A 22,407-nucleotide genomic window follows, 5' to 3' on the forward strand; every position below is an offset into this window, starting at 1 on the left:
GCAGGCTAATATTTGCAAATGGTAATGTTTCAGAATTAATAGGCATCCATGGATGAATCTGTTTCCTTCCAAGAAAACCAGCCATTTAATTTAGTGCAAGTTTTAGGTAGGCCCATTTCACACATTTAATTTCTAGCAGGGGAATCCTTTGCCCCTGCTATGTATATTTGAACTACTCGGTTTGGTCAATATATTGGATGTAAATGTAATCATTCCTCAGAATAAATGTCATTGGTGTTCAAACAGTATTTGAGCCGGGGGACATGCTAGCAGTCCACTAAGATTCATAATATAGTAAAAAGGAAAACAACATTTGAAAGAGCTGCGCCTACTGTGACAAAATTAAATAACAAATGGGAAATATTATGAAAACATCAATAGGAGGAAACATAAAATTGAAAAGGACATGATTTGTTAGATTGTATTGAGCAGCGTCAGCCAATACATGATTGCGCACTACAATCTAGGTTGAATTGTTTTATTTGATCTAATTTAAGGATGTGCAAAAGATTTTGTAAGTGAAGTATTCAGCAGAGAGAGCACCTGTTTTCCACATATTGTTCAGATGATTTGATGCATGAAACTAAACTGGACTGTTGTAGTTTATGTATACGTTGAAAAGGGGCAATGGGTAGAAGTAAAGGAAGAGCTGAGAACAAAACAAGTACATCAGTGACACAACAATTGTTCTTTCCTCCCTCCCTCCCTCCCTTCCATCCTTTCCCTCCCTTCCTCAGTCCCTCCCTCCTTCCCCCTCTTCCTTCCTTCTGCAGCTCCCAATACTAAATAATCCACCATCCTATCCACTCCCAATCTTTTGGGTGTCTTTGTTTTCCTCCTCCTCTTCTACCCTTCATTTTGACTACCAATGTGCCGTAGGATTATAACCCTTTAGCCTTCCTACCCTCAATTTTCTCACACTTTTCCTTACTTCCTACTGCTGGAGAAAGTTGGCCATGTTCCATTCATTGCAGACAGCAAGTGAACTCAACCTTCTTGGCTCACATTCCACATGAAGCCAAACACATTTTCTAGAATAACCATCCACAATCAGTTGCCTTTGTGGATCTGATGACCAACAGCATTCCAAGACAACATGGCAGTGTTTTGGAATTTATACTTAGACGTATCTAGAAGGCTTCTAGTATCTATTGTAGACATGTACCTTGAAATCTTCTGCAATGTACAGGAATTCCCAGTCAGTCAGACTAGTAATCGAAGGTATTGCCTTAATGACCTGGCAGTCAAGAAATTTTTCTGTTGTCTCCAAGGGAAAACAAATAAAAGAAATGGGGAAAAAATATGAACACTCCACAGATTCTTCTTCTTCTTCTTCTTCTTCTTCTTCTTCTTCTTCTTCTTCTTCTTCTTCTTCTTCTTCTTCTTCTTCTCTTCTTCTTCTTCTTCTTCTTCTTCTTCTTCTTCTTCTTCTTCTTCTTCTTCTTCTTCTTCTTCTTCTTCTTCTTCTTCTTCTTCTTCTTCTTCTTCTTCTCCTCCTCCTCCTCCTCCTCCTCCTCCTCCTCCTCCTCCTCCCTCCTCCTCCCCTCTTCTTCCTCTCCTCCTCCTCCTCCCCCTCTTCTTCTCTTCCTCCTCCTCCTTTCCCTCCTCCCCCTTCAACCATTTTGGGTGTCGAAGGAGATACAAAGTTCTCGCTGTTCTGGCAACCTCAAACATTGTCAATTGATGTTGATGTAGTGTGTCTTTGATGTTGTTTCTCCATCTTCTTCTGGGTCTTCCTCATGTTCTTTGACTTTCTCTTCTTTTTGTATATGCTTTATATGGTATGGAATCCCAAGACATCCTCTCCAGGTGAGCGAATCACTTTATTTGTAGTTTTTGTATGTAGTTTAGGCTAGTTATTGCTCCCTGCAGCCATAGAAGTACCACATGCTATTCAGTAGTTTTACAAAGGATCAATCCCCCCCCCCCAAAGGAAGCCTATAGTATGTTGGGACATTGATGATGGCAGGAGGAAAGAAGGCAAGGAAGACCCTGGGATGGCTACTGGGACCTCAGATAAGCTGCTGAGGTCCTTCCCCCAATTCAGATACATCCTCAGTACAATTTAAACATACCCAAACTCTGGACTTTCTAAATTTCCTCTCAGGCTGACAATAAAAGTAGATTTCCCATCAGCTTTATATAGCTTGTTGTGAGAAGATGTGATCAGACTTTTAGCTTATTTTTTTCTCTCTCTTTCTCAGTTTTAAGCTAATGCTTTTGCGTTTGTCAGCTGAAAGTGTGTAGCGATACCGATGAACCCTTTTAGTGTAATCTCTTTTGTAATATTTTGCAAATTACTGTGTCTAGATGGAAGGAGGTTTGCATTGAATGTCACATAGAACACCTATAATATAATCACAAGATTTTTCTCTCATTTCTCCAGAAACCTGCAAATAGCAGGAAGCACAATAGCTTCCATTTTACACTTTTAAGAAGAAAATATGATTCAATACCAGAGGATATTTTCCTCTTGTTTTGTTCATATTTTTCAAGAAGAAAGGAAAACTTAGTGCTCATTGCTGCAAGGGTGAACTTGATACACTTGCAGGGATTTTCAGCAGATACATTTCTTTAATTTTCCAGCTTGATTAGTGACTTTAAAATTACTGGACTGAGATTGAGATACTTTCTTCTGTCTCACTGACAATTGCCTCCAAGGAGCTAGAGCAGAAGGGAAGAAAAAGTATTTTGCTCCCATGTTTTATTTTGTCATAAAATATAGAGAGGAATTTGAGAGATAATGAATTCTGGTCACTGAAACAATGGCATAATGGGAATTTATTCAGAATAGCTTGTTGTTCTAACTCTTCAGGTCAGAATCAAGTAATATAAACTAAGGAATCACGTGGAAATTCGGATGATGATCTACAATAATAATCCTAGAGAAGCAGCATTCAAAGTGATAGGGTTAGTTAGCCCCCCAGAAAGCAGTTTAGACCATATGATGGTTGAGGAGGGCTGCTTTAGTCCAAATCAAGGCTATTTGGATTTTTTAACACTCACAGGGTCATCGGCTAAGATAATTAATCTCATTTTCCCATTTGCAAGCCGGAGTGACCCTCAGCCCCCTTTCCCAGTCAAGTATATCAGTGAAGAAGCTCCCAGAAGGTCATGAAGCATTGGGTCTTCCCACAAACATTGAGACTGGTGATCAGTAGATAAACGGGGAATGTTTTGGAAGTGCCATGAGATCTACTTTCTGTTAGTATTAATGTTTGCTTTTACACTTTGTTTTTTTTTACATTTTGAACTGTCCAGGGTTACGATATATAAAACGGGCAGTTATTTAACTCTTTTAATCAAGTAAATAGGACTATTGTGAGTAAAATCAAGAGACTGGTTTCAAAGGGCAAGAAGAAGGGAGGGAGGGAGGGAGGCAGGGAGGGAGGGAGGGAGGGAGGGAAGAAGGAAGGAAGGAAAGGAAGGAAGGAAGGAAGGAAGGAAGGAAGGAAGGAAGGAAGGAAGGAAATGCTCTTACTTGCTTTCTGAACACAAAGAGGAATTAAATGGTGATACCCAAACAAACTATTGCAATATAGGTTGAAGGCCTCAGACATTTATTTGCAGCTGGATCCAATTCATGTTTATTTGAAAATTAGCTGTAGTAACTTCCAGATATCCAGGATTTTGGGAATAACATTTCAGTCTTCGAGCCCCTTTCAAATGAGCCTTGCTACCACTTTGCTAGTGCTGTGGAATTTATAATTCAAAATACTTTCCGTAATCATGGTAACTTGTTTGTAAATGATATTGGCATTAATGGGGCTCATTTTCTTTTCATTTCACATAAACTGTGAAACATAATAAGAGATAACTGCCTATAGTTGTACTGAAGAATATTGAAGAGGGGTACTTTGGAGCTAATGGAATCAGTAAAATGAAAAATGTAATATCAAAGAACTGATTCGTTATACGAAACTGAGAGAAGAAATATTAAAAAAATCTTTTTATCAAATTCGTGGATCTTTCTTGTCTAGAGAACAAACTATTAAAAAGGATTAAAATGATTACAGAAACATTTATTTATTTGTTCGGTGAATGTTGCTCTTTCCTCTCCAGAGCAAACTATCTTTTTGAATCATAGATCCAAAGCTCCCACCTTTCATAAATCTTGTAAAAGTGAGTAGTTGAAATAGTACAATGATGGTAAACATTGTAGATGGCCTTTGTCCATTACAAATATATGGAGAGAGGAGGGGGCAAGGAAGAACAGTACAATTAGATTGATTCATTAAATCTGGCAGTGGTCCATTTCTGCAAAAAGCAAAAAAAAAAACCCAACCCTTTAGCTTCTCTCTCCTTACGTGGAAATACAACTTGGAAGATTGTAAAGGTAATTAGTCAAGGATAGTGTTACTAACAACAATACTAGTAGTAATATTCACTGCCTTTTGGAGCTAAAATTTAAACTCATTTCTGAAAAATATTCCTTATTTGTGTTTTCAGAAAGACTGTAGTTTGGTGCTTGTGCACTTGGATATTCATCCATCATTTTACACTGTTGAACCTGGTTTAAAATACAGCAAACTATTCAGGTTGTATAAACTGTTACACACACTTTGAAGTTTAGATAGGAGCTGTCCATGGTGCTGAAATAGTGGTGGTTAATTGCTACACATGAGTGATAGGCCAATACTTTCCTAATCTTACCATTATTTGTTCTTACTCAAACAAATTCCATCTATTTCTATGTGCATACAGTGTTCAGAATGCATGGATACCCTTTTTATTTCCTTATATCTGTCTCTAGAATGACATGTATTGGATGGCCTGAAATAGAATAGTTGTAAGGTCTACATTTGGTGTACAGTTTATTCTGTGCGATCTTTCACTTCATGTAGTCTCCTAAGCCAATTTTACAATTCTGTGAGTAACTTAGTGAGCCTAAAATAATTGGGATGCTTTGACTTTTATTTTAGAAGAAAAGTACAGTCCTTGCTCAAATCTCAAACACCCCAGATTGATGTATTTCCAGATAACTACTGGGCTGGTTAAAAATAACTTTACATGATAGCATTTTGAGATTCCTCTCTACAAATAATAGCCTAACCCTGTCTTATTTAGACTAAAGTCATTCTAGGAAGTATGTGAAGTTATAACTGTAATAGCAAATGCTATTATGAAAGTCCCTTAGGAAAAATAAAAGATAATACCTCTAACAAAAGCTTCATTTTACTTGTTTTGTGATTCTTTTAGGACCATATACTATAATATTCCACACCAACCATCTTTTAATTCATATTGTATTTTCATTGTTTATTTTTATTGTTTCATTGCTTTACTAATGTTATGTTTACATTTTTTATCATTTTTTCCCATTTACTGTTGTAAGTTGCCCAGAATAGACCCATGGCAAGATTGGGAAGCAAATACATTTGATTAATAAAATAAAAAAGTAAAATAAAATTTCAGAGTATATTGAAATGTACTAGATCTGTATTACTTATATAGGCCAAAGCTAGCTATGCAACTTGCAACAGTTCTGATTAACTTGTACTCCATGCCTTACTTCCATTTTTAATATAGATGGCAGTAAAGTGGAATATCTGGTTTGCATATGCTCTGTATTTCAATTTTTTCCCAAGAATGCCTTGAAATTGGATCAGTGGTATTATTAGGTAATGGACAACGCTGGTAGCTACAGAACAGACATTTTGTTTTGCTTTATACTTAGTTTTATTGTACTACCACACTATTTGAATAGGTTGGATCCTAAGATTGTCAAAAAGAAAAGGTTTTATAGTTCAATAGAAATTGTGGGATGACCCAGGGTGACTCAGAGTTTGGGCCAGCTGTGTTCTTGGCCACCATGACCCTGACCCAAATCTTTAAGAGCATGATATATATATACTTTTAGATGTAGTTTTTGTGATCTGACATTGAAGAACATTGCTTGCAATCTTTTGTCATACTTAGATCATTTTGGCTTGCTTATCCAATAAATCAGTATGCTATCTCTAAGAGATGTTGTTAGAAGTTTTCTCCCAATGCTTGCAAGCTATGAGGGAGCTGGTGAGGAGAAACAGACTCACACTCAACTCTGTCAAGATTGAACAGTTGTGATTTGGATCATTTGGCCCCGGAGAAACTTCATTTTTAGTGGTGGATGAGGTAGCACTTGCTTATTCTGGACTGGTGCACAATCTGGGTTTTTTTCCAGGATGCACAGCTCTTGTTTAAAAAGCAGGTGGCAGCTCTTTCTAGGAAGGCCTTCACACACGTTTACCTTGTGTGTCAGTTATGTCCATTCCTGAATTGAGAGGCTATCCAGACAGGCTCATGCCTTAGTCACTTTTATATGGATGATTGCAATGGGCTGGATGATTGCAATTCAAGGTCTGGTCCATGGACTAGGGCCTGGCTATCTGAGGGACTGTCTATCTCCAGCAGATCTACTATTGGATCAGACAGATTTGGACTCCTGCAGATCCCATTGCTCAGACAAAGTGATCTGATGGGATCCAGGAAGCATGCCTATGCTCTGCCAGTCCTCTGGAACAGCATTTCTCCAGAGATCTCCCATGGCTTCTCCCCTGCTTTCATTTAAAAGTTCCTGATCAATTGGTTAAAGTGCATGATGGATTTCTTGTAGAATATTTTTTTTAACCTAGATGGTTCTCCTTCCCGAACCCCTTTTTTAATTTTCTGCTTTATTTTTTATTATTATTTTAATTGTTTAAACCCTCCTAAGGGTGTTATAGATTCAGGCAGCTTTAAAAATTTATAATTTTTTTTAATAAATAAAAAAAATAAATAGATCAATACTGTTCGCTTTGACTTGCAATGATTTTTCTCAGTTTTTTTAAAGGCCTTATCTCATTTTAAAATACTCCCAGCTAGGGATGTATGTACAAAGCCTATGAGCCATAACCTTTTCCTTTACACAGAAGCCCTTCCTTCAAGGTACTCTCTGTTGTGGTGCTTTGTCTTTTCCATTGAAAGTAGCCTGTCTTTTTACCTTTTAGAATCCTGCTGCCAAATGAGAACCTTGGACAGTGGAATAGGAACCTTTCCTCTTCCGGACTCAGGAAACCGTTCGACGGGCCGACACGTTTCTAAACAAGGACTGGATTTAGAAAATGAAGATTTCACGTCACCCAAGCAACCTTTTCCTCAGGCTCCATCTGAGAAAGCCCAAACCCTAGAACGTGAAGTGCCTTCAACAACTAATAAAAGCCCGGGATCTGTCGAGAGTGTAATTTCTCATTCGGCATCAGATCCCATGATGGCTGATAGAGGTGTGCAGGCTTTGAAGAGTCATCTTCCAAAAGCAGCTTCTTCAGGTAAAAATGACAGCGTCTGGTTTTTTTTGCAAATGAGATGCCTTGTGTCCACCTGTCAGTTTTCATTAGCAGAGGCCCTCCTAGCAGATAACATTCTGTAAAAACGTGTGGAAAATGCAGCTGAAAAGACTCCTCGCATTACCCTAGATGTTTTACAAGCCGGGGATCCCAGTGAAATGGAGATGCTCTGATGCTGAATGGTGATCTATTGTCTTATAAAGAAGACATAGCATGTGTTACAAGTTCTATTTTAAACTGTACCCCAGTTAGCCTGACCCAGATTCAGGAGAGACCCAAACATACTGGGCCCTAAACAGGTGGTTTGTTTCTATCTCCCATTGGTGGGAGGTTCTATTTTGTAAAAACAAGCTCATATTACAGTATATGATAATTATATGACAATTACTATATTTGACATGTTCATATTATAATCTATATTATTACTATTCAATATATGATACGCTGTATTCCATATTATGGCTAACATGCATCAACATTTATGTCTTAAGTCTGTTCTGTCTTAAGTGCCCCCCCCCCACACACACCCTCTCTGATATTTCTTCTTTTTTCTGTAAATGGCCATTATGTAGAGTCCTTGCATCTTGTTTTTATGTTGTGCTTTATCTAGCTGAGCCTTTATACTTCTTTTCCTCTCTTTCGGAGCCACTCCACTCCTGCTGAGGGAAAACCACCTTCATTCATTTGGCTGCTGTACTCTGTTGGCGGCTGCAGAGCTCCAAAGCACACACCTCCTACCACATTTGTGTCAAGATTGCAGCTTTAGTGGCAATTCTCCTAGGCTGACGCTGGGGAAAAATCCCAAATAGGAGAAAAAAAAGGGAGCAGAGTGCCTGCAATTTTGTTCCAGCAGCTTACTCTTCCACACCATGTCTTTCAATACCTTGTGGATAATGTCAGAGCTAAGCCAGGGCAAGTTTAGGCTTTAGTCAAAAGCAAATTGCAGATTTTTCCAAATTGGGAAAGCTTTTCCTTTTAAAATGTTTATGGGTGTATGTGCATGTAATGTGTGGGTATGTCCTATGTGTCCATATGGGTCTTAATCCTGGTGGATTTGTTGTAAATGCCAATGCAAGCTCTTGAAAGTACCCCACTGATTATTCTTGTTATATGAAGCATTCATACATCTATATTTAGAAATAGCGTAACCATTTCATTCAGAATCCCAAAGGTGCTTTTCAAAAGGCAATTGGACTTTCTTGGGTTTTTTCCCCCTTGAAAACGTTTTGCTTCTCATCCAAGAAGCTTCTTCCATTCAAGTTGAACTGAAGAAGCTTCTTGGATGAGAAGTGAAATGTTTTCAAGGGAGAAAAAAACAAAACACCCAAGAAAGTGTAGTTGACTTTTGAAAAGCACCTTTGGGATTCTGAATAAAATGTTTGTGACTGGATGATTGAGAATCTCCATAGACATTTTACTGAGAAATATAAAAGGCTGCCCTTTTCAAGTTCATCACTGATACGTGAACCTCGTGTGCTAAATGTTATTTTTTTTTTAAGTATTTGAATCATGATCCCATGTACTTCATAAAAGAAAAAGAAATGTTTAAAACAGAAGAATACATTAACGTGTTTAGACTGTACAATTATTTGGCAAAGCTGACCTTTTATCCGACTGCCACATTCAAATGAGAATTAGAAATCTACTGCAAGATTCCCAAATAATGTTTTGCTAATGTGTCAATATTTAAATTGAACAGATGAGTAAATAAGCTGCTTTAAAGATTCTTCAAAGTTTATGAGACACCTTCTAATTAAACATGCTGGAATTTAATTGGTTTAGTAATATTCCTAATACAGGTTTGTACTGCTTATAACAGAATGCAAATACATGCTGTATGGTTCATTGGAAACTCCCCTGCTCATTTCAGATTGTAGTTAAAGAAAAGGTATTTTAAGTTAAAGTATTTTTTTAAAAAGTGTATTGTTAATTAATAGCACAACTAAAGGAGATTTAGAACAGAAATCTTAGTTATAGATTATATGCTACATGCTTGAATAGCCACATGTGTGACCTCAGTTCAGCAGCGTGCTATAGAAAAGACTCCATGATTAAACACTGTCATTATAACAAATTGAATAGAAACTGCAAGCACTGAATTGCTTCATAAGAACTCAGTAGCAGTAAGATTGTCCTGATCTTAATGCTAATATTCACTGCACCAGTCTTCTATGGTCTGTTTCTTAATTAAATCGTCTTGGAAGGTTTTTTTTAAAAAAAAAGTCTGGTATGCTGCAGATTGGGAGGTCATTCTCACTTTCAAATGTTATCTTCTCACCAATCTCTCTTTTCCCCTCCCATATGCATGCATACAGTGAATCTTACAAAGCACTGTGATTTACGTCTGCTCTTGTTCTACAAGTTGTTCAGTTGAAAAAGAGTAAATTGTTTGGCTAAGAACACTTGTGGTGAGAGAATTTTTTTTTTGCATTGCTTCATTCTTTTCTTCTGAGTTGGAAAATCTATATTTGATGGTTCCCTTCCTCAAGCTTTCCATTAAAAATGGTCAGAACCCAAAGATCTTTGTGTTTTCAGTGCCAATGTATTTATTTTATTTATAATTGGAGATTATATGTACTCTTCTCGCATATCCCTAACAATAGGGATGGCTGGGAAGTATGCTCTTGATAATGTAAGAATAATATTAAGTGATTTGGCTTTTGTATATCCATAATATTAAGTGATTTGGCTTGTATATCAGGTTAGTTTTGTCTACTTCTTCTTCCTCCATTGTGTAGAAATGGAGCTATCAAGCCCTTAGCAGCAGCTTACAATGAAGAAGCGATATTCCCACCCAGTCTTCTTTACTCAAATTTATTGAAAGGGAAGAGATTTAGTTTATTAAAAAATGTTGTCAATTCATTGCATTTACTTTAACATCCAATTTATTGGTAAATGTCTTCTGGCAGAGATGACTACATGTTTTCTGGATAAAGAAGAATATGCAGATATTCTGCATTTGTAACATTCTGCAAGCCCCTGTTCTCTCTTTTTCACATGACCATAGTGTAATCAGTCAATTCATAAATGAATCTGATCCTCTCATGCAAACAGAATCCAAGACACCATGTTCGATTTTTGTTGTTGTTGTTGTCCAGGAGTAACAAGTCCTATGGAAAACAACAGTCAAGAATCAAATTGTTTGGCTTCAGGATCATTAGATGATTTAGAGAAAGAAAAAAGTAGCAACGTAAAGATGTTTCCAGACTGGAGCAGCAAGAATGTTATCAAAGCCAAGGTATAAATGTAAAAGATTTTGCAAGTATTTGATTTATTTCTCAAATTTATATTCTGTCCGTCCCCTAAATATTATCTGATCCCCTACTTCATCCTCACAAACTCTGTGATATCAGTTATATTAGGAATTTGCTTATAACACAGTATTATAACTGATGGATTGATGGATTGTATTCCGAATGTCCCATGTTCAGCCCTGGCTTCTCCATGTTATAGTGGAAAAAATATTGCCTAAAATCCTGAACAACTATTGCCATTTAGTATAGAGCAGTAGAAAAGACGGGCTTAAGGTCAAACTTGGTATAAGCCAGATTGTTATGATTCATATGACAAACCCAACACCCAATAAGGCTCATGGCAAGGAAATACCTTACCTCTGTTTTTAGACCAAATCCAATAGTCTCTCATCATTTCCATACAAGTTGTGAGCTGTTTAACAGAGAGAAGAATGGTAGGATAACATTATTGCTGAATATTTTGTGTAGCAGTAGGTTTACCAAAAATAAACTTACATTGAACAAAAGTTCTGTTCAGTAATATATCATGCATATTCGTTAGCATTAATACACTATATGTGCTTTCCCATTTCATTTACAATATTTACAAATAATTGTTATTATTGGTTGCAGAGTTAATTTACAGGGGAGTAAATTGTGACATGATGTCAAGTAATCTAGCAACTTAAGACATCAAGCCTTTGTTATCCCCAAACACTATATAGTAGAGATTCATTTTGTTTTTCTTTTTTTTTGTATGTACTGATTACTGTAGTTTCATACTATCTCTTTTTAAAAAGTGATCATATTCTGCCTCTTACTATGTTCCAGGAAACTGAGGTCAATTGCAAGAGAATTTGAAGGCCAAAGTTTAATGTGAAAAATACATAGAATATTTCCTGCTGTTGTTATTTTCTTTACTGCAAGTGTTAGCAGCCTTGAATTTGATAAAAGAGGCATTGAAGATAGGAATGTTTAAAATTTTTTGCTGTAATTTTTTTTTTCTGAATCAAAGTTGCCTTCATCCAAAGCTGCTTTCGTTTTTTGAAGTGCAAAGGATACATGAAGCAGTTATATTTTCTTCTCCGAGAGAAAAATACTTGGGTTGATTTCTCTTGGAAACCTGGACTGTGTGAAAGAGTAAAAGGAAAGCCCATTGCATTTCTGTGATCAAACCCAGAATTTCCTTTGGAAAAAAAGAGAAGAAATTAATCAAGAAGATACTACATATCTATCTTCAATCAATATATTTTTTAAAAAGCTATATTGAAAAATTACAATCATACAATTATTTGCATTGTGCCAAATAAAGAATTAGAATAAATCTATAGTCCCTTAAGATAATAGTCTGAATCTTTTCCTTTAGAATAGTGAGGTGAAGTCAAGGTGGTATGGTGATTAAGGTATTGGATTTGAGTGGGAAGACCTAAGTTTTATTATATTTTTATCTCGCATGTATTATTTTTACAAGTAACTCAAGGCGATGAATATATTTAATACTCCTTCCTCCTTTTATTTTCCCCATAACAACAACCCTGTGAGGTGGGTAAACTGAGAGTGATTGGCCAGAGTCATCTAGCCAGCTTTCATCCCTAAAGCAGGATTAGAATTCATCAGCTCCTGGTTTCTAAGCCAGCACCTTAACCACAACAACTTCAACCCCTTTCAGCCACAGAAGCCTCCCTAGATGACTCTGAGCCAGTTACTCTTCTCTCAACTCCATCAACCTCAGCAGGTGATAGTTATGAGAAAAACTCAGTATAGCACTATGCTTAGATATAAGCACAAATAAAATAAAAACAATAATGTTTACAGAAGATTGTACCTCTGGAGAATGGTATTGATTCAGGGTTCCCTACTACAATACAGTACATTTTGTTTCATAGGAAGATACTGCAGAATTGGATTCCTGTGCTGGATAGGCACTGTACTAGATCAGGGGTCCCAACCCACAGACCACAGACCACTAGTGTGCCACAGCCCATTGAGAACCGGGACGTGCAAGCAATGAGTGAGCGCATGCATGTGCAAATGGAGCTGTTTGCGACTTGTGCGTATGCCTACCACTCACAGATAACTATCCCCTCTCGCCCCTCACCAGGCCACCAAGCCGGAAAGGTTGGGGACCACTGTATTAGATGACATCTAAGGTCCCTTCAATGTTATGGTTCTTTAATATTTTATTCATGTATTTATTTAATTTATTTGTCACCTACCTCATAACGAAATGACTCTGTGTGGCTTACAGCATTAAAAATTATAATCCTAAGAAATAAATATCTATAAAACAATAAAAATACAAATGCCAACCCATAAAATTATAATATAGGGAACATCCAAAATATTTCCAAAGTGTTCCTCACCCTGTGAGTAATGTTTGCTTCCAATTCTGTCAGTTCAGGGATCATACCCCAGAGAAAAAACAGGCAAATGACCCACTCTGAATTCCTAGGTTGCTACTAACTCTTTGTGGATCCTTTTTACTCAAATGTTTTGTTATAACATTAAAGCAAAGTGGATTCTGTAGCTGGATTGTGCGCAAACTGGTTTTAATAATTAGGTTGTGCTGGGAGAATGCTCAGGGATTGTGACATTTAATGACATAATCGATAGCAAATGGCAGCAGCTAAATAAATTGTTTGGGATGAAAGAGATAAAAAGGATTCACCTTATTTGCCTGCACTCCAGATCCACTGTTTTTGGTGAAATGTTTTCTCTTTTGAGTCAAGGAATTATATGTTGTTTTGTACAGGACAGGGCACTGAGGGTGTGCACTTACTCTGCTAGCAGTAGCAGTGATACCGAAATGGAGCTAGAGCATGAAACAAATGGTTTTGGAACTGGAGGGGAAATGTTGGTAGATTTAATGAAGAACAACAAACAAGGTACTGTACCATTTGTGCACAGAAATGTATTAATCCCACTTCTGTTGTGAGGGATGAATTTTAGCCATCATTTCTAAAATCTCATTCGCCATTATTCTTTATTGTATCATTATTTTTACCTTTTGCAGCGTGATTGTGACTAGATGTCAAACCATAACATTTTTAGTTATAAATCCCCTATGGCATAAGTAAAACAATAATCTTGGGTTATTGCTTCAACAGTATATTATACAACATATACACAAAAGTCCCATTCTTAAATGGTTTAAAAGAAGCCAATGAGCCATGAACTCGATTCCCATTCTATAGTTAAACCCATATTCAATTTTTCTTTGAAAATACACATACTGAACTTTTATCACAGGCACCAGTGTAGCAGGTGACATCTGCCTTAGCATCCACAAAGCTATTAATACATGTTGTGTGAATGTGTGTAAAAATGAGCAGCTACCCTGTAGATACACTCTTAAGCATAATTTTTATTTCCCATAATATAGTGATCTCTATTTAAATTCCAGAGTTGTTCTGAGAATAAAATGAAGAGTGGCTGGATCTTAGGGCTAAGTGTTCAGAAAAAATAATAATAAAACAAAATAGTAGAGAGCATCCTTGGTGTCAAGAAGGTTAATAGGGAGAAAGCTCACAGTCACAGCAACTACAAAACTGGTTTGAAAGGACACCATTCTGGAATTCTAAATGTGACTACCAAAAAATTGGAGGGCCTATTAAATCCCTTCATCAGTTGCTTCTGCTGGTTTGAACTATTAGGAAATTACCAGATTGCTTACCTCTGATCTACAAATAAAAATACCAACACTATTTCACTGGGGAGCTGGTGTTCATATTGACTAACTCTAGTTAATCAATCAAGCACAAAATGTGCAAATAAGGATCCAAGCAAAGTACATTGGAACATGTCTGCTGGCAAGAAATAATATCCATATAACTGCTATAGTCACATGTCTAAGAGCTGTAGGAGATAAGATTTATTTATTTGTAAATTTTATCAGAGCACCCACATAACCAGCTCTAGGCAGCTGATAGAATTTAAGTATTAAAAGCAGAATGCATTAAAATAAATAAATGATAAAACTGAAAAATCATAAGATTATTAAAAATGGCATCCTGTGTAACTATTAATCTGGAAGAGGCGGGTTTCCACTGATTGCAAAACAAAGGGTAGGTATGCATATATGCCCTCGGATAGCAGAGATCATAGGACATTTTTTTACACACTTTTCATAACACAACACTGTTTACTGCTTTTAACGATTCCAAAATCAGCACCACATTCTTTCCCTGGGCAGATGGTTGGTTCTTTTTAAATCTGTGCAATTGCTATTATGTTCAGAATCTTTTTGACCACCACAAATATGTATGTAAGCCAGAATGTAGGAAGTGGATCTGACCTAAAGAAAACTGTTTTAAGAAAAAAGAAAATTGAAGGAATAATGATTTTACTTTACAATTAAATAAAATGCTTTTTGCAGTAGCTTAATTAAGATTCCTTAAACGTTTCTCCAATCACTATTCTTATCAAGAACTTTTTCATTAAAGAAATAACAGCCTATTTGCAGCAATATATAAGCAGACCTCCTTATGTTTAGTATACTGCTGATTACCAGTGGTAGAGCTGAATGTGTGACTATATTCTGTGCCTCTTAAATCAAATGGTTTACTTTTGATCTAATTGTGTAACTGCCCTACATTGTATAATAATATCAACTGACATACAATATGTGCTTTTTCCAACAAAACGCTACTATCAGTTCCTCTTTCTTCATAATATCTTGTTTGTTTCAAGATGGATGCTAATTTTATTTATTTTATTTTTTCTTTTATTTGGTTTGTCAATTGCTTACAAGATAATAGGTATAAGTAAAAACATAGTTATGAATACATAGATACATATAAGAAAAATAAAATAAACAATAGGACAGGGATGGTAGGCATGTTGGTGTGCTTATGCACGCCCTCTACAGACCTCTTAGGAAAGGGGTGAAGTCAATAGTAGACAGTCTAAGGTCAAAGTTTTTGGGGTTTGAGGAAAAAACCACAGTCAGGTAGAGTATTCCAGACATTGACCACTCTGTTGCCAAAGTCGTGTTTCCTGCAATCAAGTTTGGTGTGATTAACCTTGAGTTTGTATCTATTGTTTGCTCTTGTATTGTTATGGTTGAAGCTGAAATATTCATTGACAAGTAGGACATTGCAATGTATGATTTTATATACTATACTTAGATCGGATTGAAGGCGGCATAGTTCTAGGTTTTCTAGGTCTAGAATTTCAAGTCTGGTGGCATAAGGTATTCTGCAATGAGTAGAGGAGTGGAGAATTCTTCTTGTGAAATATTTCTGGACTTTCTCAACTGTGTTAATATCAGATACATAATGTGGGTTTCAGACTGATGAGCTGTATTCGAGTATTGGTCTAGCAAATGTTTTGTATGCTCTGGTTAGCGGTGTAATATTACCAGAGAAAAAGCTATGTAAGATTAGGTTAACAACTCTTATTGCCTTTTTGGCTATGTAGTTACAGTGGTCTCTAGCACTTAGATCATTAGAGATGAGTACTCCAAGGTCCTTTACAGAGCTTGGGTCATCAACAAGATCTTGACTATTCAGCCTGTATTTTATTTTCTGATTTTTTTTTGTCAATATGTAAGACAGAGCATTTGTTTGTTGAGATTTGAAGTTGCCATTTGTTTGACCATTCTGATACATAGTCGAGGTCTTTTTGAAGGGTAGCAGTATTGTCTGTGGTGTTGAATAGCTTTACATTGTCAGCGAAGAGAACGCAGTTGCTCTTAATATGATCACAGAGGTCAATTATGTAGAGTATGAAGAGAGTTGGTCCTAGAACACTGCCTTGGGGGACACCACTGTTGACAGGTACAGAATTTGATAGGACGCTCCCAATTTTGACCATTTGTTGTCTGTTTGACAGGAATGCTTCTATCCAGTTATGCAGGTGTCCAGAGATACCGTAAGATTTTAGTTTTAGGAGTAGTTTGTCGTGTACCACTGAATCAATGGCTTTACAGAAGTCTATGTAGATTGCGTCTATTGCTTTGCCCTGGTCGAGTTGTGTCGTCCATATGTTTTTGCAGTGTAAGAGTTGCAGATTACAGGATAGTTTTTTTTCTGAAACCAAATTGTTTATTAGAGAGTAGGTTGTTTGTCTCTAAGTGGAGGATAATGGATTGGTTAATAATTGATTCCATGACTTTACAGGTGATGCAGCATAAAGAGATTGGTCTGTAATTTTCAACTAGGCTGGGGTCTCCCTTTTTGAAGATGGGGATGACCGTGACTTGTGGCCATAGTTTTGGCAAGGAGCTGGTCCTGAAAGATTTTTCAAAGATTATGCTTAGAGGTTCGGCTATGGCAGTGGATAGCTTTTTTAAGAAGTAGGCACATATTCTGTCTGGTCCAATAGATAGAGATGGTTTTAGATTGCGTAGTGCTTTTTCAACATTGTCTTCTGTAAAATTGATATGTATTAGATCATTGTAGTTGTCTGTGGTTCGATGAGGAAATACGGGGCATGATCCATTGCTGTTTACAAATAATGAGCCAAAGAATGTGTTAAAGAAGTTGGCTTTAATGGTGTCATCATTGCAGTCTTTACCATTAGGTCCTTTCGGGGTGGGATGGACCTTGAGTCTTTTAGTTTGTTGTTCACAAAATTGTAGAAAGTGCGGGTGGAATTGGTGTGTAGAAGGTTTTCCTCTTCTTTAATGTTATAATTGGTGCATTCAGTCTTTATCTGGTGGCATAAATTTTTGTATCGGCTTTTGAAGTTGGCAATGTGACCAGATTTGTTTTTCCACCAAAGTGATCTCTTTTTGGATTGAAGCTTCCTTATTGTTTTGGGTAATCTGTTTTTTCTGGTTTTTGGAGTTGTTATTGGTACATATAGTTTGATGACTCTTTTGACTTCAAGTAAAAATATGTTGTAATGGTCTTCAACAGTATTGCATCCAGTGAATAGAAATTGCCAATCAAGGGAAGAGAGATCATTGTCTATAAGATCATAGTTGCCTTTTTTGAAGTTATAATTGGGAATCACATCGTTGTGTTGATTTTTGTGTGGACGTATGTCAATCATACTTTGGTCAGTGTTGGAAAGGGTTTTTTTAATTTGTATTCCATAAATTGAATTCAAACTATTGCAGAAGATGAGATTGAGGCCGTTGTTAAGTCTAGTATTGTTGGTTACTAGTTATTCCAGTCCCAGGTTTGTTACAGCATTGTAGAAGGTTGCATGTATGGGTTCAGTTTTACATTCGTTTAAGGTCCAGTTAATTTGAGGTAGATTGAAGTCACCAAGAAAGATAAAAGTGTGGGGACAGGATGTTGCCCATGTTAGTAATTAATTTAGCTTGTTTACATGTTCAATGTCATAATCAGAGGCTCTCTAACATAGTAAGAATCGAAATTTGATATTTAAGGACAGTTCACAGACGATGGTCTCAGGAAGAGCAAGCTCTTGGGTAACTTGGATGTTTTTTAGATGTAAGGACTTTTTATAGAAGATAGCAACACCACCTCCTCTATGGATTTCATGATCTGATCGGTAAACATGATAGTCTCTTACTGTGGTAATGGAGTCAGGGTCAAGCCATGCATTGAGCCATGTTTCACAGACAAATATGATGTCGAATTTAGCCATATTTAGTAAAAAGAGAAATTCAGGTATTTTTTTTCCAAGGTTTCTTGCATTGTAGCTTGCATTTAAGGCCAGTTGTGGTTGGAATAGAGGTAGTTAGGGGCGTGCATGCCTAGTTTTGAGTGATGTTGGATTGGATGGGGTGGGGTTGGATGTGGAGTTGTGGGTTGTGTGACTTACTTTTGATACAATCTGCACTGTAGTCAATGTAGAGATCCTTCTCTCCATTGTGTAGACATCTTTTGAGTTCATTGCGGAGTTCACAAGAGCGGATTCTTTGCAGTATGGATAAGTCTGGTCTTGAGCGAAGTTTTTTGTGGTTGGGATTGGTTTTTGCAATGGCGTTTATTGTATGAATGAATATGCATTTGCTGGACTCATTTTTGCAAACAACTCTATAAAATTTTGGGGCCACAGAGCCGTCATTGTATTTGTACTCAGGGCCATCTCTGGTTATTTCTATGATACTTTCAGGAGAGATATTTGTTGTATTTGAGTTGCTTATGATATTACAAACTTTGGTGATGTCATCTGATTTGTTGGTGTCTTCAAGACCAAATAAGATGGCTTTTGGACATTTCTGATCACGTTCTATGGTGTCTCTGATGAGTAAGGAGATATCATTTGCAGAATTATTTGATGGGATAGTAACTATTTGTGGTTGTGGTTTGGTGGTTATTTTTGGTTGTAGTTGTGATTGTAGTTGAGGTAGTAGTTGTGGTAGTGGTTGATGGGTTGGGATTTGATTTTGAGCTGATAGGTGGTTGCTTATCAGTGCTGTATTTTTTTTCAAGAGAAATTAGGCTTTCTTGTATAATTGTTTCAAAATGTGTTGCTAAGCATTTTTCTATTGAGTGCATGAGTGATTCTATGCTGTCAACTCTGTCAGGCAGGGTACTTGGTTTGTTTAGCTTAGGAAAACATGATGGACATAGACAAGGGAATGTATCTGATGCTTTTAGGAGATCAGCTACGTCTTTGTTTAATTTTAAGCAGGCAAGGTGGGCTTGATTGTCACATAGGTAGCATTTGATGTTATTTTCATTTTCATTGATGGTTTTAAGACATCTGAAGCATGTACAGGAGTCTGGGAGGTCATTGGTAGAGATATTTTTTTGTTGTTTGATAGTGGAGGATTTGGAGTTTCTGGAGTTTTTGCCTGGCATGGTCAATGACAATAGTACACTAAACAATTACAATAGCTAATTAATGTGATAGGTAGACAGTTACTTAATGAATGTTAGTAATTAATAAATGTTAATTGATAAGTTAGAGAACAAATCAAAAGTAAGGTTACTTATTATTAAAAATCAATCAATCAACTTATTACTAAGAATCAATCAATCAATCAATCGACTAGATAATGATACAGTATTAAATCTCTATCAGTTCAATGAATCAGTAAATTAGTGGTCATTTAATAATTAATTATTATGCTATTATATGATAAAACAATTATTATAAACAAAGCATTATCTATAAATATTTGGTCGAGGTACTGAAAGAGTGGAGGTAGTATAGTATTGGAGGTTTGTGGTGTAAAGTTCTTTTGTTTTTCCTTAAAGCCACGTTTTTTGGTTTTGGTTTTGGTTTTGGTTTGTTTTTGTTTTAAGAGGAAGCATTGCTGTTTGATAGATTTGAATGGAGAAGATTTGAATGAGCTCACCAATCATCTCCTTTGGAGTTTGGAAAGGATGAGATTTGGGTGGGGGTTTAGTGGAGGTTGTCCAATCAGCTGAGTGGGAATTTAAATTCAGGCTGACTAATCAACTGGGTTGTTTAAATGGAGCTGGGTGATTTATATGGAGACTATCAATTCTCCGTGAGTCTCCTTTGTTCTCCCCAATTGGTGGATGTTTAGAATTATTTTTGGTGATTTGATTTAATTGGAGACTGAAGACATCATTCCAGTTCTTCCATCATCGGAATTCACAATCAATCTCAGTTTCAAAAGGCAGTTTTCCTGAATAAAAAGCTTTTTCATACCTCTTCTTCTCATCTAGTCCCCCTTTTTTTCCCCTCCTTTAATCACACTTTTCTCAAGCTGCCGTTTAACTTCCAGAGTTAGAGGGTAAAAACATAAATTAAGCCGCTGCTGCTTAATCTCCACATACACCCCTTCCGCTCTGGAGTCTTCGCTTTTTAAGTTGTTTCTGACTCAGGTCCACAGTGAATCTTTGAGCCGTTTATCCGCTCCTTCCTCCCACTGAAAAATGCACCGCCGATCTATAAGGAGGAGCCGGGGGAGACACTCACCTGCAGGTAAGCTTGCAGTCCTTGCCGGCAGTTGCCGCAAACCCACAGCTCGTTCGTTCCCCGTGTTGGCTTCCCTCTCCCAAGACCAGGCAGATTCTTTAGACCAGGTAGCTTCTTTTCACTAGGCAGCTTTTTCCTGTCCAGGCAGCTGAAAAATCGCTCGATCACCTTACCCAACTAAGGGAAGCTGCTCAAGATGGGATTCCTGGACCCTGGCACTCCAGATCCTTATGCTTTGATCCTTTGTCCGAATCCTTACGCAGCTACTTTGTAGATCCCTAGGACCTAATCTTGTTACTTTTGTTACTTCTACTCCTGTCTCTGAATTTAGTTACTGGTACTTTTCTCTCCTTCGGGCTCCCAGCGGCGTGATTATGCATTTGCCTTGGTCGCCATCTTCGGTGTAAATAATTGCAGCTGATCAAGCTTTTAATCCTTATCTTACGAGAACTCAAAGAGGCAATTATTGAGCATCAATCCTGATTAAATGATGTCCATTAGGACATGAAAAGTTGAAATTAACTAAATAACATCTTTTTGCTACCTGGTTGCTCAGTATCATCACCCTCACATTTAGGATACGATAGTTGAATTCAAAATTGTCACAGGGAAGACAAAGATGAGGTATCCGTATAACCATATTAAATATTGTTCATTCAATTTTCATCCAGACTGTACTCATCCCATTGTGCTGGGATGTGACTTCCCAGGGTTTCCTTGCTTCCCCCTTCTGCAGGACACAGCAAAGAGTATTTCAGGCTCTTTGCCTGAGGACGAGAGTAATAAGTATTTTTTGTGCTTATTGCCAAAGAAGGGGGGAAAATAGAGATAGCCAGAGATGCTCCTCAAGGATTTTTCAGGAGTCCAGCTGAACGTTCAAAGCAGTGTCAGGGTAAAAGAAAAACAGTGCCGATGCCTAATTCAAGTGCTATCTCATGACAAATCTTCTGCTCCAGTCTGTGGGCTATAACTTACTGTAAAATAGATTTAGTAATCAATCGTGTGGAAGGACTGCCTGAAAAGATTAAAAGCCCCTCTGCTCCTTCCTTTCTCCCCCTCCATTCTCAGGACAACTGAGCTGCCAATCAAACGGGGAAGAGGCAGGGGAGAGGAGGAAGACAAGATGGCTGTCTAGGAGTTTTTCCACCAGACGCCTCATGAAGAAGCTGAATCAACAGAGCCCAGGAATCAATTAAAAACTAACTAAAAAAAAATAACAGGCCTGATGAGAAAGAGGTAGCAGCTGAGGAAAATGGGAAGGGGAGGGAGGGAGGGAGGGAGGGAGGAAGGAAGGAAGGAAGGAAGGAAGGAAGGAAGGAAGGAAGGAAGGAAGGAAGGAAGGAAGGAAGGAAGGAAGGAAGGAGAGAACGGCATTTTTTCCTTCTCTCAGAACTGGTATGAAAGAAAAGTTACTCCTGCTGTTTCCCTCAGAAAGGGCTGAGATTTGGAAGGAGAGGAGAAGAATCAAGAAGCCCAGCATGGGCACAGAAAAAGTAAAAATTGTGACAGCACAGAACTAGAAAGCAGCATCTACAAAAGATAAAAGGCAAATTGAACCTTGAAGCTTTTCTTTCGCCCATTCACTGAACAGAGATGCCAAAATCCGATCAATCATCCAGAATTTCAGTGCTTTGTGTTTGTTGAGTCTGGGCCAATCTGGTTATTAGTGGTTCAAAAAAAATGAACCTGCTTCAGATAGATATGCTATTTGTCACATTTTCAGCATAACCCTTGCACAAAGACTACTAATGTACATGAACAACCCTTGCCACAGATTTCATGCAAGAGGCCAAAAATAATGAACAGAGACACAGAAGAATGGCAGCTGCTTATTAGTGGAGCTCTGTAAACAATCAAGATAATTAGCTAACAGAAAATCAGAGGATACATTTGGACAAGAATGGCTTAAGCGTCCCGCCCTACTAGTTAATATAAGAATCTTCCTGAGGTCTTCTGCTTCTGGAAAGTCTTTGCAAGTGACAATAGTACTTGACTCTACAGATTGGAAAGACACAAGCTGCACCTTCCTGGCATCCTTCTGTTTTATTTAATCAACC

At 37.3% G+C, this 22,407-nt stretch overlaps 1 protein-coding gene across 4 annotated transcripts in view; it reads left to right on the plus strand.

Moving 5' to 3' along the window:
- Positions 1-22,407, plus strand: part of NCKAP5 (NCK associated protein 5) — a 711,275-nt gene that overhangs the window by 630,913 nt on the left and 57,955 nt on the right. For all 4 annotated transcript variants that reach the window (XM_087950139.1, XM_087950137.1, XM_087950138.1 and 1 more), the window contains 3 exons: positions 6,969-7,286; positions 10,403-10,542; positions 13,290-13,422. In XM_087950139.1, the coding sequence (XP_087806265.1) occupies positions 6,969-7,286; positions 10,403-10,542; positions 13,290-13,422 (591 nt within the window). The remainder of the gene's footprint in view (positions 1-6,968; positions 7,287-10,402; positions 10,543-13,289; positions 13,423-22,407) is intronic.

Source organism: Notechis scutatus, chromosome 1 (genome assembly GCF_049901735.1).
Source record: "Notechis scutatus isolate UNSWTSFEM ecotype Mainland chromosome 1, rNotScu1.2, whole genome shotgun sequence".
Classification (NCBI taxonomy): domain Eukaryota; kingdom Metazoa; phylum Chordata; class Lepidosauria; order Squamata; family Elapidae; genus Notechis; species Notechis scutatus.